The following is an 18826-nucleotide window of genomic DNA, read 5'->3' on the forward strand; positions in this document are numbered from 1 at the left end:
TTCGGAGATATAAAAGACACTCCAGCAGTGAGCAAAGAGGTAAGAAGGTTCAAGTCACAACCTCAACCTAGGATAAAAGGAAGTATATTTGCTACCACTGTGACACTTAAAGAAAATAATGGAAAAGGCACGAAGGAAAGAGAAAGTTTGTGTGGCCTGAAAAGCTGTTTGTTTTGTGAAGGTGGACATGGTTTGGATATGTGTTCAAAATTGGAAAAGAAGACACAGGATGAGAAAATCGCTTTCATGAGAGAAAATGGAATATGTTTTGGCTGTTTGGGTAAAGGGCACCTCAGCAGAGACTGCAGAAAACGACTCACCTGTGACATATGTGGTTTAAAGCATCCCAGGATGTTGCATATTCACCAAAGAAAAAAGGAGATGGACACACAGCAAATGGAGACAAAGGACACAGCTAGAAGGAGTGCTGTAGCTTCGGTCCAAACCAGTGGTCTTACTGGGGCCGGTGAGGATAACTGCAAACTGTCAATCGTGCCTGTACAAGTGAAAGCCAAGAAGGGAAGTGCAATAGTACAGACATATGCATTTCTTGACCCAGGTAGCACTGCATCGTTTTGTACAGTGGGCCTGATGACCAAGCTTAAGCTCCAAGGAAGAAGGTCAAGTATTCTTTTGAGAACCATGGGTCAAAGAAAGGTCGTTGGAACCAACATTGTTTCAGGTCTTGAAGTTGCTGGTCTGGATAGCAGCCATTTTTGTGATCTTCCAGGTATATACACCCAGAAGACTATGCCTGTGCATCAAGGAAACATCCCACATCAGAAAGATATTGAACAGTGGTCTCATTTGAATAATGTCCATTTGCCCGAAATTGAATCTGAGATTGAACTGCTCATTGGCTTGGATGTGCCAAGGGCTCTGGAGCCACTTGATGTTATACGGAGTGTGGGAGATGGACCTTATGCTGTAAAAACCATGCTTGGCTGGACAGTTAATGGACCACTTGGGAAAAAGGATGATGATGCTCAGGAACAGTCAACAGTCAATGCCAACAGGATCTCAGTTGTGAAACTTGACGTGCTGTGGGAGCAACAGTTCAGAAATGACTTCCCAGAGTGTGTTAGAGAAGATAAAGAACCATCAAAGGAAGACAAGATGTTTTTGGATTTGGTCTCACAATCTACCAGACTAGTTGATGGCCATTATTGCATTAATTTACCTTTAAAAGAAAAGGAAATATGTTTGCCTGACAACAGAAGTGTTGCCGAACAACGCACACTAAACTTAAAGAAAAGATTTAAAAGAGATCCATCTTTTCACTCTGAGTACACCAGCTTTGTGTCTGACATGTTAACCAAAGGTTATGCTGAACAGGTACCAGATTGTGTCTTGGAACGCAGCGACGGCAGAAAATGGTATCTGCCACATCATGGAGTCTTACATCCACAAAAGAAGAAACTAAGAGTGGTGTTTGACTGTGGAGCAACGTTTCAGGGAGTGTCACTGAATTCTCAGCTCTTACAGGGGCCAGACCTGACCAGTACACTAATAGGAGTCTTGACTAGATTCCGCAAAGAACCTGTTGTCATCGCTGCAGATATTGAGGCAATGTTTCATCAAGTCAAGGTGCCAAGTGAAGACCGGGACTTGTTGCGATTCCTCTGGTGGCCTGATGGAGACTACAGTCAGAACATGGAGGAATACAGAATGACGGTGCATCTTTTTGGAGCGACTTCGTCCCCCAGTTGTGCAAACTTTGCACTTAGAAGATGTGCTGAGGACAATGTGAAAGAGTTCAGCCCTCAAGCTGTAAGCACTGTCATGAACAATTTTTATGTGGACGATTGCCTTGCGTCAGTAGCTTCAGAAGAGGATGCAATAGCTCTCTATCATGAGCTGCGAGCTATTTGTTTCAAAGGAGGGTTTGTGCTTAACAAGTGGATAAGTAACAGCCGTTGTGTGTTGGTATCCATACCTGAAACAGAGAAAGCAAAAGAAATGAAGAATTTGGACATGGATTGTGACAACCTACCTGTGGAGAGAGTACTTGGTGTACAATGGTGCGTACAGTCTGACGTCTTCAAGTTTAAAATCACCCTCAAAGACAGACCACTCACCAGAAGGGGAATTCTTTCCACAGTGAGCTCAATATATGATCCCCTTGGAATATTGTCGCCTGTCGTCTTGACTGCCAAGAAAATCCTGCAAGATTTGTGCAGAAAAAAGGTTGGTTGGGATGATGCTTTAACTGATTCCACTGTGCAGGAATGGATGCGTTGGATTCAAGAGCTTCATGAGTTAGAAGACTTCAAGGTTGATAGATGCTTCAAACCCACAGACTTTGGAACAGTTGCATCTGCTCAGCTACATCACTTTTCAGATGCATGTGAAGATGGTTATGGAACTGTCAGCTATCTGCTCTTGCATAACACTCATGGCCGAGCACACTGTGGATTTGTGATGGGAAAAGCAAGAGTGGCTCCATTAAAGCCAGCCACTATCCCTCGAATGGAGTTAACTGCAGCTACAATGGCAAGCAGGATGGACACTGTATGGAGAAAAGAGCTGCAGATGGATTTAGCAGATTCCATATTCTGGACTGACAGCACCTCTGTGCTTAAATACATCAACAACAAGACCACCAGATTCCGCACTTTTGTGGCCAACAGAGTAACTGAAATTCACAAGGTCTCACATGCACAACAGTGGAGATATGTCAACACAACTAACAACCCAGCAGACCTGGCTTCACGGGGTTTGAGAGTTGAAACTTTTCTTCGGAAAGAAATATGGCTGTCTGGGCCTGAATTTCTTCTTCAGTCTCAGGAAGAGTGGCCTCGAAATCCGGATGGTTTGGAAAAAATCTCACCAAAAGACTCTGAAGTCAAGAGCATCACTGTAAATGCTACTCAGGTAACGACTGAAACCATGGATCCAGTAACACACTTCATCCATAATTTCTCTACCTGGACTCATCTGAAAAGAGCTGTAGCATGGATACTCAGATTTAAAAAACTGCTTTTGTGTCTTAGCAGAAAAGGAAAACAAGCAACTCATGTCGATGTTCACAAGAACTTACCACAAAACCATACAGGAAATCTTCAGACTCTGGAAAACCCTCATCTCACCGTGGAGGAACTGGCTGCTGCTGAAATGGAGATAATCTGCTTTTGTCAGAAGAGGAGGTTTGCAGATGAAATTGCAAGTCTAAGGAAAGGAATGGATGTCAAGCGAACCAGCCACATTCATAAACTCAATCCCATTTTGGACAAAGATGTGTTGCGGGTTGGAGGCAGATTAAGCAGAGCAGCGATGCCAGAAGAGGTGAAACATCCAGTAATATTGGCTAAAGATTTCCACATTTCTGATCTGGTTCTGCGACATATTCATGCAAAGGTGGGTCATGGTGGTCGCAACCATATGTTATCTGTCCTACGTCAAAAATACTGGATTCCTGGCGCCACTGTGTTGATCAGAAAGATACTGTCAAGATGTGTTATTTGTCGGCGTGTAAACGCTACCCCAGGTCAACAGCAGATGGCAGACTTGCCATTGGACAGAGTCACTCCAGGTGAACCTCCATTCACATATGTTGGAGTGGACTATTTTGGACCCTTTGGAGTGAAGCATGGAAGGAAAGTTGTGAAGCGCTATGGTGTTATTTTCACATGTTTGGCTGTAAGAGCAGTTCACATTGAAGTGGCATCGTCACTTGACACAGACTCTTTCATCAATGCCCTTCGGCGCTTTGTAGCCAGACGTGGTCAGATAAAAGAACTTCGATCTGATAATGGCACCAATTTTGTTGGAGCTCAGCGGGAGTTGAAAGAAGCAATTGAAAGCTGGAATCAAAATCAGATTCACAACACTCTGCTTAACAAGGGAATCAACTGGATCTTCAATCCCCCTGCTGGCTCACACCATGGCGGTGTATGGGAAAGATTGATTAAATCAGTGCGGAAGATTCTGAACTCAACCATAAATGTACAAACTCTTGATGAAGAGGGTCTTCACACAGTTTTATGTGAGGCTGAGGCGATCCTCAACAGCCGCCCAATCACCAAGGCTTCTACAGACCCAAATGACCTTGAAGCACTCACTCCAAACCACCTTGTTCTTCTTAAAACCATGCCTTTATTGCCACCAGGACAGTTTACACAGGATGACATATATGCTCGACGCAGGTGGAGACAAATCCAGTATATGTCAGATCTGTTCTGGAAAAGGTGGGTTAAAGAATATCTTCCACAACTTCAGGAGAGACAGAAATGGTCTAAAATCAGACGCAACTTCACACCAGGAGACGTCGTGATCATCATGGATGATTCAGCACCTCGAAACACCTGGCTGACTGGAAAAATCGCAGAGACTATTCTGGATAAGAGAGGACTCGTTCGTCATGTCCGGATCAAGACCAAGACTGGATTTCTGAACAGACCAATCAACAAAATCTGCCTTCTATTGGAGTCAGAAGAACTGTGAAAGCCCAGACTGACTTTGTTTTTTGTTTTTGGACTTTGACCTTTGCCCCTTGCACATAACAGTACATACACTATTGACTATGGACTGATCCAGAGTGACAGTAGATCACTCTTTCCAAGACTGTATGCACTTATAGCATTCTCATGAAGAAAGAAGATCTTCATAATGGACTCTCTATTGAAATGTACTTGTGTGTGTGATTATCATTTATTGGGTAATTATTATTGTTTGAGTTATAATAATTAGGGGCCGGTATTGTAGAAGCTAAAATATATTTTCCCTGCCATTTGCTGTAGGCTTGACGTCATTGCGTTGATGATGTCATTTGCATTCACACATTGAGGGGGTGTGGTTATTTTCTTTACTTAGTGAGTGTGTGTGTGTGTGGTGGCGGGAGTTTTGAACACAAAGAGAGAGAGAACTAAGCTCATATATTTTTTGTTGACCGTCAATTTACCATCATTTTCACCTTATCATCTCACCAGTATCATTATTATTATCTATTGAAAGGGCACGTATTAATTTCCCTTTTGATATAACTGCTTGTTGGCTCTTTTTGATTTTTGTCACAATAAACACTTTAAATTCATCGTGGACCCATGGAGTTCTTGGACGCGTCACAAAAGAGCTTTAAGTTCCTCAGCGGCTGAAGTTTGTTGAAAGACAGCCACAACACCGCTGATGCACGTTGCCTTCAGGGACAGTTTTTCAGCAAGCAGACTCTGTATTTACCTGTATTTACCTCGAAAACGGCTCCGTTTCGTAACGTTCCATTATTATCTCATAGCGTGGTGAATGTGCAGGTCACAACTTGTCCACGACAGCCTTTTGGAGTTGTTGGGTTATGTATTTGATGAGTTTGATGAGGGAAACCAAGAAATCCCATGAGCCTCCGTAGTGTAGCTCTGAGCAGCTCGCCGCTCCGCTCCTCCGTTCTAAAAATAGCTTACACCGACAAATAAAGGTAACGAACCTACTGCTATGACTATAGGGATTATGGCAATGGGCCAATTTGCCAAAATGTTGAACTATCCCTTTAAGAAGTTATGGTCTTTATCATAGCGCTTGCTGTATTTAGATTAGCCTAGCCTACAACACTCTCTCATTCTACATTCATAGTTATGTTTGTACATGTTGTTAATAGTATAGTCAGTTCAGTTTGTATTTCTATAGTAGTCAAAGCATTTTTTATCATTTAATCATTGATCGCATTTTGCCGTTAGCCGCTCGGCTAACTTAGCCTATACTTTCATTCTTCATTCATGTTTGTACATATTGTTACTGGTATAGTCGGTTCCGTTTGCATTTTTATAGTGGTCGAAGCATTTGTGATCATTAATCATTGATCGCATTTTTCCGTTAGCCGCTCCCTTTTATTTAAAAAGAAAAAAACAAAAACACCGTAATGTTTATGAAGAGGGCAACCAGCTCTACGGAGTTTAGACGGACTATTTTCCGCCTCTCTTTGCTCCTCATGTTTTAGTTCTCCGTGACTTTTCACTAATTTTCCGCTGATGCTCAGCAGAGAGCTAGCGGCAGGTTAAGCTAACGCTACGAACGACAAGTAGCCTAGCTAATGATTAAAAATGATCAAAATTTTTCGGAACACTATAGGCCTACAAACTGAACACTAACTGAAACTATACCAATATGTACAAAAACAATGAAAGTGTTACTATGTAATTTTATCTAGCCTCTAATTTTCATTTAGCCAGTAGCTATGCTAAGTTAGCCGGGCGCCGGGTAACAGCAAAATGCGATCAATGATTAAATGATCACAAATGCTTCGACCAATATACAAAAATGCAAACGGAACCGACTATACTAGTAACAACATGTACAGACATGACTATGAATGTAGAATGAGAGAGTTAGCTATATGTAGGCTAATCTAAATAGGCTACAGCAAGCGCTATGGTAAAGATGCACTGCAAAAACTCAAAATCTTCCCAAGAATATTTGTCTTATTTCTAGTCAAAATGTCATTTCTAGTCAAAACAAATCTCCTTATACTTAAAATAAGACTCATCACATTAAAAGTAGCTTGTTTTTTGTTTTTTGACCCTTTTTTTTTTTTTTTTACTACTTTCAAGCATATTTTCACTTGAAATAAGTAGAAAAAATCCGTTTTTCTTCCTTATTACAAGCACAAAAAACTTGCTTTCACTGGCAGATTTTTATTTCAAGTGAAAGTTTGTTTGAAAAAAGTGAAAATGATCTAAAAACAGGTGGTTTAGGTGATGAGTCTTATTTTAAGTGGAAATAGATTAGTTTTGACTAGAACTTAGACATTTTGACAAGAAATAAGACAAATATTCTTGGGAAGATTTTGAGTTTTTGCAGTGCAACCGCCGGAGGTGAGTGTACAGTAACTTCTTAAAGTGAAAGTACGTCACAAAAATTGTACAAGTCAAGTGGTCCTTGATCCTGTTATTGTGAATTCTAGCCTATACTCCTCCCCTGCTGCACGTCAAACTGTTCATTCTTCAGTATTTCCACAGAAACACAACCTATCTCTGATTTAATCATTAACAGGATGAAGCTGCTGCGCTCTCCAAGGTGCTAGACAACATGTCCAACTGTCCAAAGTTCACAGTAAAGCTGCTGTGAGTCAAACAGGATGAGCATCATATGTCGACAGTTGCTTCATATCTAATGAGTCAAAAGTCTTGTCCTGACTTGTCTTATCTTGTCTTGTTATGACTTCTTATGACCTCTCCTCTCCTGTCCTGTTTACCTCCTGCAGTCCCGTCCTCTCCTGTCCTCTCCTGTCCTGTTTACCTCCTGCAGTCCTGTCCTGTCCTGTCCTCTCCTGTCCTCTCCCGTCCTCTCCTCTCCTCTCCTGTCCTCTCCAGTCCTGTTTACCTCCTGCAGTCCTGTCCTCTGCAGCCGGTGACAGCCTCGTCCTCCTGTCTCTGTCAGCAGCTCTGTGTTTCTGCTGAGCGGAGCAGCAGACCGTGGGCAGGGTGACGGGCCTGATGGACTCTGGTCTCTGGAGCCGGGACAGTCCACCGGACAGGAAAGATCCCTGCAGAGACAACAGAAACACATACAACACTACACTACATATCCCTCATTATTTACTGTAAACTATGCAACATGCAAACACATTATGCATTTACTTACATTCTTCTTGGCCAGCAGCAGCCGGCCGCTTCCATCCACAGTGTTGATGAAATCACGGTTGAATTTCATGCGGACCTTTAGAAGCACATCAAACCAGATGAATCAGATTTAATGACCAAACCTCCACAATATTAGACACAGAAGAAGGAAAACAGGAGCAGCAGCAGCAGCAGCAGCAGCAGCATTAACAGCACCACCTTGTTGTTCTTGAAGAGCAGAACTCCGACTCCCTGGAAGGTGACGGACACGTTTTGGTCGGAGGCCAGAGCTCTGCCGAGGATCAGGAGAGTTTCTCTGACGCAGCGCTCCACCACGTCCCGACTGAACCCACTCTCCTGAGCCACAGCTGCAAAGTTCAGCTGCTGCACCGGCACGTGTGTTGCTGCTGGGAGACACACACAGAGAGAGACACACACACACACACTGCTCCTTTGTTCACCTGCAAAACTAGTTCCTTCAGAAACACTCACATTGAATTGAGTCAAATCAGTTTGCATGCAGTTTATCTGTTTGTTTTGTCAGTGCAGTCCAAATTTTAGCTGCTTTTTTTTTTAATGCTTTATTTCTTTATGTTTAGGTTTTGTGGGACCCAGTACTGAATTACCTTAAAAATGTGAGCCCATAGACACTGGCTATTGTACAAAACCTCGCAGTGCAAACAAGAGTATGATGATGTAAATGTCTACTGACCTATTCATTTTACTATTATTTATTTATTTTTCTACTTTTATATTCTATCTATAGTACTCATTTTATGACCATGAAATATTGTTGTGCTTGATGTGCTGTGTTCTTTACTTTTTTCTTTTTTCTCTCTCTCTTCTCTTTTTCCTCTACTTATTTTCTTTTTTCATTTTTCTCTTCATTGAAAATCAATGAACATATTTAAAAAAAAAAAAAAAAACTTAGCTGCTTCTTTTTTTTTAATGCTTTATTTCTTTATGCTTTAGGTTTTGTACAGAAAATGCAAATATAGGCCTAGGTTATAGTGAGTTTTTGAGTGTTACAGTAGTTGCCTGGATTTTGTTTTATTTTTGAAAGGACTGGCTGTGTGTGTTTCCTTGCTGCTGGTCATAGTTATTGATTTATTAATAAATACATAATTTATATAGGCCTATATATTGCATATAATTGATTGATAACCTGGAGCCAGAGGCCTGTTCTGCTTCAGACCCAGAGACTGAACCAGTTTCCCGGACAGTAGGAAGACGGGTCGTCGGATCTCAGACAGTCTGGTTCCCACGTTCAGTTTCTGCAGAGAGAAGGTGAAAGTCCCGAGTCCAGCCAGGTGGACCCCCTGTTACAGAGGATCAATCAATTATTGATTAGATAGACAGATGGATGGATGGATGGATGGATGGATGGATGGATGGATGGATGGATGGATGGATACACGTACAAGTCTTTATACTTCAGAGGAATAAACCTTTATTGACTTGTGCTTGATTTTGTAAATAATATTTTACATAAAACATATGAAGACCTGATGAAATACCTCAGGTTACACTATACAACAGTATCAAGGCTGGTTAAATACAACTTACACATTACAGTACTATCTTAAAATGATAGATAGATAGATAGATAGATAGATAGATAGATAGATAGATAGATAGATAGATAGATAGATAGATAGATAGATAGATAGATAGATAGATATGATAAACCTTGTGTGAGTTCAGCTGACGGTCAATATAAGCAGAAACTTCAGCCCAAATAGAGTGAATATCTGAAAGACAAGAACAGAATAACAGGATGACATGGTGTCAACTCACAGCAGAACAGTAGCCTAATAACACACACACACACACACACACACACACAGTAACAAAACACACACACCACTGACCGTTCCCAGAAAGCCGGGTCAGTGTCGGTAAACTCCGCCTGTCCGGTGATTCTGAAACCAGTCGCAGTAAATCAGTCATGTCGGTTTCGGAAGAACTGAGGGAAATAAAAATTTCCAGGTGAGAAATCCCACAGAACACTGAAGGAGCTGTTTTCTCTGCAGCGCTCCGGACCTTCCCAGCGCGCGTCACACGTCAAGTCACCCTTCTGACCAGCCAGGAGCAAGTACTGTAGCTACAATACACCTTCAGTCTGAAACTATGCTGAGGTCAGTCTGAAACCATAATGAGGTCATTATGTTACCACAGTGAGAGAGAGAGAGAGTCAGAAAAGTTGATTAAAAATAGGGCAATTTCCTACTCAATGTTAGAAGAAATAAAAGAATAATAATAACATAAGAAATATGACCAGAGCATAGAAACTCTACAGAAAGTATAAAAGTTTCTACAGCCTATCTATGGACCAGAGCCTGACACTTCGACTTTCCGCTCCGTTAAGTGGCGAACACGAATGCCAGTTTTGTAACCATGTGACTTATGAAAAGACAGTTCTGCCGATGTTTTTACACACTCACCCTCATGTAGCCTAATGATAATGAAATTCATATGTAAAAATAATAATAATAATAATAATAAAATAAAATCATGTAGGCTAGGCTACACCAATAAAGATAAAATTAATTTAAAAAATAATAAAATGAAACTGAGGCACTAAAACCGCTATTAGCCTACTTCATCTTGATTGATCTGGTAAATATGATTTTCTACAGTCAATTGTGAAATAAATGTGATGAACCATATGAAATGGTTGATAAATGTGATGAATATCACATGATAAAATAAATGAATAGCCTACATTTTGTGAGCTATTTAATAGGCTAAGTGTCACAATCTATATTCACTTTGTAGCCTACCTTTGATGAGGGGTTTAAAGTATCTTTTTGGACTTTTACACCTTTATTTCAAGAGGACAGGTGGAGAGAGACAGGAACCGAGGGGTGAGCGCAACACGCAGAAAAGGACCAGCGAGGGACTCGAACTCGGACTCACTGGGGAGGACGAAAACTGGTGTGGGTTTGGACCAGGTGAGGTTTAGGCTACTACAGGTGAGGCTTGAACTATAGCGTCAAGTGGAGCCAGCTGAACAGTTCGGGGCTTGGTTTGGAGTTCTCGCTAATTCAAGCTTCAAGATTACTACACCATAGTCGGATGTTTAGCATAGCCGGGTTTCCACCGAATCAACGATCTTTTCTTTCTTTCTTTCTTTTTTCTTGTTACAACACTCACTTCATGAAATCTCTGCATTTTGACCACTTAGTCACCGTGCACAGCTACATCACAGCTGGATGAGTCATAGGCTACGTAATTGTAGGCTAAACCTTATAGTAACAAACCTGACAGTGGGAGGGAGATTCCTTTTTATGACCTACTTTCACTTCATGCAGTCTCTACAGTATAAAACCCACATTTTCGGTGGCAGTGAACATCATCCACATCATCCACCGGCAGCTGTTTCATCCAGATGTTGCTGAAGATGCTTCTGTCGCTCGCGCTCATCCTCGTCACACTGCCAGGTAACACACCTCTACGATCTCACCACTGACACTTAGACAGGTGCAATAGCCTAATAACAATACTAATGATAATAATCCGGATATTTCACTATTATACTTTTATCTTATATGCTTTAGCCTGTTTTTGTTTATGTATTTATTTCTTCTACTATTTATCCATATTTTATCTGTGTTTTCTTTCTCATATTTATGATTTGGCTTTCCCCATAACAACATTATGATGTTCCTTCAGTTCAGTTTTAGAACATATTACCTGTTTTTGTCAATCAATAAAGTTTAATTGATAAATTTCACTTCAGTTATCGTAGAAGCCCTGCAGATAGTGAAAAGTCTTCAATTTCATTCACAAAGGTCTCAACTTTTTTCCATAACATGTTTTTTTTTTTATCATATTAAATAATTTAAATCAATTCGATTCAAACAACTTTATTAATCCCACAAGGAGCAATTAGAGTTTAGAGTAATTACAAGATACAAGGCATAAATCAAATTAAATGAAGCTATCTTAATAAATTATTTTTAAATATTGTTTAATAAATTATTGTTTATATTTTTTATAAAATGAACAGAAACTTTCAGAGCAGTGTGTCAGACTTTTATTTTGTAGGCTGAAAACAATAATTAAGAAAAAAATACAAACAATATCAAGCATCCTATATAAATGAGCTATATCACCATGGATATGAAACATGTCCAAGGGCATGAAACATAAACTTGGTGATGAGTCAGAAAAGTCACGAGACCGGGCGGGAGGGGGGGGGGGGGGGGGGGGGGGGGGGGGGGGGGGCTGTCCTCTAACCGATGGGACCTGGTCAGTGCTTTCATTTCCTAAAAATGAAGGAGAAAAAAAGAAGAACATAAACATAACTCCACGACCCTGTTTCAGGAAGCAGGTTTAGGCTACTGAAAACTCTGAGTTAGCTGGTTCAGCTTGGCTCTGAGTCAGTTACCATGGCAACATCCTCCGTGAACCAGGTTTTCTCCACCAAACCCTGAGTTTCTTCTCTTTATCTGAAGCTGCAGACTGAAAGCAGCAGCTGTCAGGAGTGTAGACTCCAACATTAGAACTCAACTGGATGTTTTGAGTATTAGTTTCATCGTTCCCGTTTATCTGAACCTCACATCGCTCACATGACACATCGTGGACATCAGTCTATCAATAATCAATGAAGAGATTCAATGCACTTATCAATTTAATTCCAAACGTGATTGATGCATAATAGACTACATACACATCCCCGTCACGTTACTGTGGAGACAAACTTGAACATCCAGTAAAAACACATTTGGAGACTGCAGTGTAAATTTAGGCTACGGGTAATAATAGTAATATTAGGGGGGTAATATTTTACTCAACATTCATGTTTTTGTTGTTCAGTAAAATAATTGATTGTTCATACAAGAATTCAAACTTGATAAAGTTCTACTCACAAATAAATCTGTTGAAATATCATGTTTTTTAAATTGTATTATTTTGCATGGATGTCTGCTTATGACAAAACAAAATATTTACATTTATGTTTAGATATGATACAGTTTGTTTAAATTACCCCCAATTTCCAGTTAATTCCCATAAATTCCCCAAAATTCCCATTATTCCCATAATTCCCATAATTCCCATGGAAAGTTTTCAATTTGGAATATTTCCAAAATTCCCCAGTTTAACTTCCCATGGAAAGTTTCTGGAAATTTACCGGAAATTGTCCACCCCTTTGCAACCCTAACCACACCTAATCTTTATTTTTTTTAATATTTCATCTTTAGTTGTTGCCAAGTTTGTTTGTGCCTGTTGAGTTGCGCCCGCTCAAACACACATAGAACACATTTTTAGTGAAACACTTGAGATAAACTTAAAGCAGAAGTAAGCGATCCGGTCGTTTTCGCTAATGCTGCGTTCCAGGCAGGCTTTTGAAATCGTAAATTACAGCTTCATGTCACAACTTACGACTTTGTAGCGTTCCAGGCAACCCACTCGTGTTTTTCCGACCTGTTTTACCTGTGAAAGTCACTATAACGGCCACTCGTAACTTCTGACCCGTGAACTCGGACGGAAAAACACGAGTTACGAGTTGCCTTGAACGCACCATAACAGTCCTCGTCCCTACGTCACCACATTCACGCGCATCCCTTGGCTGCACACACAGCCCTGCATGCCGTTCTCTCTCCTCATTGGATAAAACTTGTAGGATACGAGAAATGTTTTCTCCTGGGCTCAGAGCAGAGCAGAGTGACTGACAGACCCGTGTTTCGGTCCAAACACTCTATAGAAGTGATTGCTGTCGGAAGATATAACTATTTAAGACTTATATTAACACAAATATATCGCTTACTTCTGCTTTAACCATGGTGAATCATGTTATCTTTGTTCCATTGATGAGGGCTTTGCATTTCCTCGTGCACAAGCTTAACTCTGGTCAAACTCAGAGTTGATTGAACTAACTGTTATCACCTGCTCTGAAACCCAGAACTCTGAGTTGGACAGTTCAGGTATTAACTCAGAGTTTGTTAACCTTTCTTTCTGAAACGGACAGCTGACAAATAAAGGAACAGAAGGCGCAAAAACACTACTACTTTATTGATATTGATTATGATGGGAAATTGTTATTGTTTTAGCATATTTAAAAGAATAAATATGAGCACAAATATAAACAGATGAACAAAAAAGGCTCACGCATGTGCTGAGTCCAGGGAGGCAAACATCAAAAAGAAGAAAAGGACTCGCCACACTGTAGATGCTCCCAAGTGTACAAAAATGTATTGGAGGACTACATTAAAAAGACCTGACGAAGAGCACATTGCTCGAAACGTTGTCCCTTTTTAATGTAGTCCTCCAATAAATTTTTGTGTTTATATGTCAAGGTGCTATATCAATAAAGTTTAATAGAAGTAACAACCTTTGGTGTCGCTCTTTCAGGTGTGTATCCCCAGAGACCCAGAGAGATCCACACCGTGGCAGGTGAGCTGGTTGGGCTCCATTGCCCTCGTTCTAGAGGCTTTAACGGTGATGAGTCCAAACTGGTGTGGACCGGTCACACAGCCCAGGGAAGTCATGTGATCTCTGATCTGTCACCGGCTGAGCTGATGCAGAGGAACATGCTGCTTGATGGAAGAAGTCTGGTCATCCTCAGGGCGTCGGTGAATCACCAAGGGAACTACTCATGCAATATGAGGTAAATCTTGTCCCATTTTACCCACTTTGACCCAAATACTCGGTTTTGCGCGTTGTCGTGTAGTATAGGTTGTCCAAATTCTTTTAAGAGTTAGGGGAAGTGCTTTTCAACCCTTAAAACTATACCCTTTAGATTGGAGGGAGGTCGGAGGCAGACTTCAAACATAGTGCAAGGTTATTTCTATACAGACAACAGGTTTATCTGGCTAACGTAAATTCACCACCAGCTGACTTGAACAGTGTCATAACCCCCCTGGGTTAGAGCCTTTTATGTTATATATAAAAATATGAATTTATCGGTATCGGCAATGAGAACCAGGAAATTATGGGTTATCAGTAGAAATTTTTCATATCGTGCATCACTTGAATGCCTTCATCAGAATTCAAATGAGCCATTTTAATCTAGATTAATCTAGATTAACTCCAAGATTGCAGTGAGATTAATCTAGATTTAAAAAATTAATCTATGCCCAGCACTAGTCATAATATACGAGTCATTGATTTGTCAAACAAAGGAAAAGGAAGATTATTAAAGGGACATTGTGTAACTCCTCCTGTTATCCATTCACGAAAATCGATTATTTGGTTCAAAAAGAGGCTTGTCTAAGCCATTACGTGCAGCGGCTGTCGTCCGTCTGCCGTCTGCCCAATTTCAGGTGAATGCAGCATGAAATATACTATGGAGTTGCTTGCGATATACAACTGCAACGCTAGACGAGAGTAATTCCTACACAATGTACCTTTAAAGCTCACGCAGCAGGAAACACAACAGCTGGAACTGGCATTTTCCAATGTGAATAGAAACCATGGAAACCCACCACAGGTTGTGGCTCCTACGTCGTTGCTACGCGTGACGAAGGTGACCACGTCAGCTTGGTGACCTATTGCGTAGGGAACAGACTCTACTTCTGACAATTCTCACTCCATGGTCAAGGGGAAGTGCTGGTGATTAAGGGAAGAGAAATTGGACTGGGCCTAAGTCTATAAATAGTCACTGAGCCATGAGTCATTTTACATGACAATATTTATATACAAGGAAACATAAATATGTTTCATGTATTTGCTGCACTGAACCCAAATACACTGAACTTGTTTTGGCTTAAAGGACAATTCCGGGCAAATTCAACTCGGGCTGTATGTTCCTAACATTTTAGGTCTAAAAGAAGGAATCTGAAGATTTTCAGTTTAATGTCTCCTGTTTTGCGGTAGTTGTGTCTGTCCCCGCATCGCCACGGCAGCAATGAATGGGAGCGGATGCAAGTTCCGCTTGGCGACTCAAACATGCACCCAGAAGTTTATTTACTTCAAGTCAAGCCGACATGTTTGTAAAACTAGATCTAATTCAAAGTCTCCCGGAGTCTCACGCGAGACCCAAGTTGACGTTCAGTGTATTTAGGTGCAGTGGGAGCTACCATTTGTGTCATAAACACAGGAATATCAACTCTTGACTTGCTTCAAGTGTACATTTTTTTCCACAGACAGCGTCAGATGGCTACTCAAACATGCGCTGAGAAGTTTTTTTTACTTCAAGCAAGTCAAGAGTTGATATTCCTGTGTTTATGACACAAACGGGAGCTTCCCACTGCACCTGAACACACCGAGCACTGCAACTTGGGCCTCGCGCGAGACTCCGGGAGACTTTGAATTAGATCTAGTTTTACAAACATGTCGGCTTGCTTGAAGTAAATAAACTTCTCGGTGCATGTTTGAGTCGCCATCTGACGCTGTCTGTGGAAAAAAATTGCGGCTTTGAGGGATGGAAACAGCCTAAGCAGCAGAACTTCAATCCGCTCCCATTCATCGCTGCCGTGGCGATGCGGGGACAGACACAACTACCGCAAAACAGGAGCAATTAAACTGAAAATCTTCAGATTCCTTCTTTTAGACCTAAAATGATAGGAACATACAGCCCCGAGTTGAATTCGCCTGGAATTGTCCTTTAACTAATAGGATATGGCTACATCAAACGTGCAGCTCAATCTGGACCAGTGTGCTTTTCACACAATACAAAGTTTTCGTGAGATCAACCACGAAAAAAAAATTCCTTTAATTCCTTTTAAAATAATTGGGGGGAGGTGGAATCGTCTACTGCTCCAGCATACTTTCACCTAGAGACTCCATTTAAACTTTAAAACAAGTCCCGTTGATGTGGTTTTCACTTTTGGTTCAATGTGGTTTCACATTTCAATAGTTTTTATAGTTTTTGATCAATCACTGTTCAACGACCATGATCTCTTTTGGAGGAATTTTGAGATCATAATGGGTGTGTATTGCGCAGAATGTTGCTGCTCAACAAAGCAGAGAGACCTACAGGATTTGAACTGTGAGCCTCTCAGTGCAGGGGGCGCATGACGTCTGTCCGACTACCCAATTCTCCGACCATACATTTCTTTATTTTTGCGTCCATTAGTCCGACCTCCCACTTCTCCGACTTAAGTGGCCCTAACCCTTAACCTTACCCTAAACCTAACCTTAACACTGTAGAATGGGTAGTCGGAGAAATGAGCTGTCGGACTTTTGGGCAGTCGGACTGCCTGTATGCTCCCCGAGTGCAGCCAGGTCCCATTGACTCAGTAGAGACCCCTGCAGCAGCCCCCCGTGGCACTCTCACAATTTCTGCGAGGAAATTGTCTAGTTATATTTACTATCTCCGTGTTAGCATGCTAACATGTGCTAATCATTTGCCAATTGATGCACACAAAAAACAGTTGAGGTCTTTGGAATAGGATCATAAACCAAAACATGGACAAATTAAATGTTTGACCTGATGATGGTGATAGAAGTTAATATGTATTTTTTCTTGTATACCATGACAGGAATACCAGCAGCCAATCCTGGTTCAAGCTGACGGTACATACAGTGAAGTCCAAAGAGTATGAGAAGTGGAACACGTACCCAAAGACATGTGACAGTCAACAGTCCTGCAGGCTGCACTGTCCTCCAGTCAATGTCCCTCCAACTATTACCAGAGGCGGCCTCACATGGCTCAAGGTAAATTTATACAGCAGGTTTCTGAGAGTCGGTTTGTTTGTGATTGTTTTTTACAGATTTATTTAGAGTTCAGACTAAAAACTGGTCTAGAAATTTAATCAAACTTTCTATCTTGTAGGAGGGTGAGAAAGCAGACAATTATTTCCCAAGTGTGGAAGAGAAAGACAGCGGTGACTACACCTGCACCTGGTCTTTCCTGTATCTCAATCAGACCTATAATGTGACCTTTACTGTGGGACTTAAGGTCACACCAAAGAGTAAGAACATCATTTTATCAGCATGTTTATCTCTATTGAAGTTCATATGTTCATAAACTATAGTAAAACATTTTCTTTTCTCTTTCTTTGCACAGAACCTGGGAAAACTTCATATATCACATCACCAAACAACGCAACTGTGTTTAATGTGACTAAGGGTGAGCTACACAATGTTTTTATATGTGGATACACATCAAGACACTTATTATTACCTTCTTAAATTACCACGTTTAATCTTCTGTGTTCTGCTTCTTCCAGATGAACAGAAGGTTATTGAATGTAAAGCTGAACTGTACTCAGAGTTAGACCGAGTGCTCTGGTACAGTGGAGAATTAATTGTGGACAAAGACAACAGCTCAAGAGTTTTCTACAATATCACAAAGTAAACACTGCATACACACATGCACCAGCTATTACAACAAATTAAGAAACATCATGAACTCAACACACATAGAATAACTTGTCTTCCTTACATGATGTTCCTTCTTTTCTTTAGCAGGGAGAAACATGGTGATGAAATAAAGGTGACGGCTTCTCTGGTCTTCAAGAAAGTGCTGGAGGAAGATCTGAGAAATAACTACACCTGTCAACTGGTCTCTGCCTCCCAACCCACGACCTCGGTCTCTGTCACTCTGCGCGCCCCCAAATGTACAGTGAGTCATAGAAGAACGAAAAGATCAACAAGGAACATTTTTTACTTCACCTTTGTGGTTGCTAATCGTGCTGTGTTCAATCAGCTGTAAACTAGGGATGGGCAGATTGATATTGCAGTACCGATCCTTCAATACACTGGTGTGACTCATTTTATTCCGTACTTTTTTAAACATGCCACATACTGCTGTATTTTATGATTTTTAAACTGCAAAGTGTCTTTGAGCATTTGAAAACGCCCTTATAAATACAATTTATTATTATTATTATTATTATTATTATTATTATTATTATTATTATTATTATTATTATTATTATTATTATTATTATTATTATTATTTATTATACATATTTCTGGCGGTGACTGTGGTTGTACTTATTGATTTAATGTAATTTTTGTATGGGTTTTTATACAGATATTGGTGTTTATGTATTTTATAAATACTGACAAATAAGTTGTTACACAGAAGAAAAAAAAAAAAAAAAAAAAAAAAAGTATTTATGTGTATATGTGCGCATGTGTGTCTGTCTGCTCATCTCCCCTTTCCCTTCACTCAAGTGCCTGTAAATGCTTGTGAATGACTGCCATCTAGTGGCCAGTCTTTTTGTCGATGGAGCAGGGTATCAAAGGGAGGAGACTGTTGGTACTCTGTATAGATTTTATAGTGGCTTTGTTGTTAGGGCCACGGAGCAAGCGCACCGGGCACTACTGTTATTGTGTGGATTTTTTCCTACTTTTTATTTTTCATCTTCCAGACGATTTGCGAT

The 18826-nt window shown here is 40.6% G+C and overlaps 2 protein-coding genes across 2 annotated transcripts in view; one reads left to right on the forward strand and one right to left on the reverse strand.

Annotated features, from left to right (window-relative positions):
* LOC311008062 (coiled-coil domain-containing protein 81-like) overlaps positions 1-9997 on the reverse strand; it is a gene marked incomplete at both ends in the record, with an annotated part of 34987 nt that extends 24990 nt beyond the window's left edge. Inside the window, 5 exons of the mRNA XM_084001495.1 lie at positions 7309-7471; positions 7570-7644; positions 7764-7951; positions 8713-8866; positions 9992-9997. Of these exons, the coding sequence (XP_083857621.1) occupies positions 7309-7471; positions 7570-7644; positions 7764-7951; positions 8713-8866; positions 9992-9997 (586 nt within the window). The remainder of the gene's footprint in view (positions 1-7308; positions 7472-7569; positions 7645-7763; positions 7952-8712; positions 8867-9991) is intronic.
* Positions 9998-10930: 933 nt separating this feature from the next.
* On the forward strand, positions 10931-18150 carry LOC311008063 (interleukin-1 receptor type 2-like; the record flags this gene model as incomplete). Its single annotated transcript, XM_084001496.1, has 8 exons — positions 10931-10990; positions 13905-14160; positions 16976-17150; positions 17269-17407; positions 17503-17565; positions 17666-17789; positions 17907-18060; positions 18145-18150. The coding sequence occupies exons 1-8, from the start codon at positions 10939-10941 to the stop codon at positions 18148-18150; spliced, it is 969 nt and encodes a 322-aa protein (XP_083857622.1). The 5' UTR covers positions 10931-10938.
* Positions 18151-18826: the final 676 nt, after the last annotated feature.

The sequence above is a fragment of the Trachurus trachurus genome, assembly GCF_905171665.1.
Source record: "Trachurus trachurus genome assembly, chromosome: 3".
Lineage (NCBI taxonomy): Eukaryota > Metazoa > Chordata > Actinopteri > Carangiformes > Carangidae > Trachurus > Trachurus trachurus.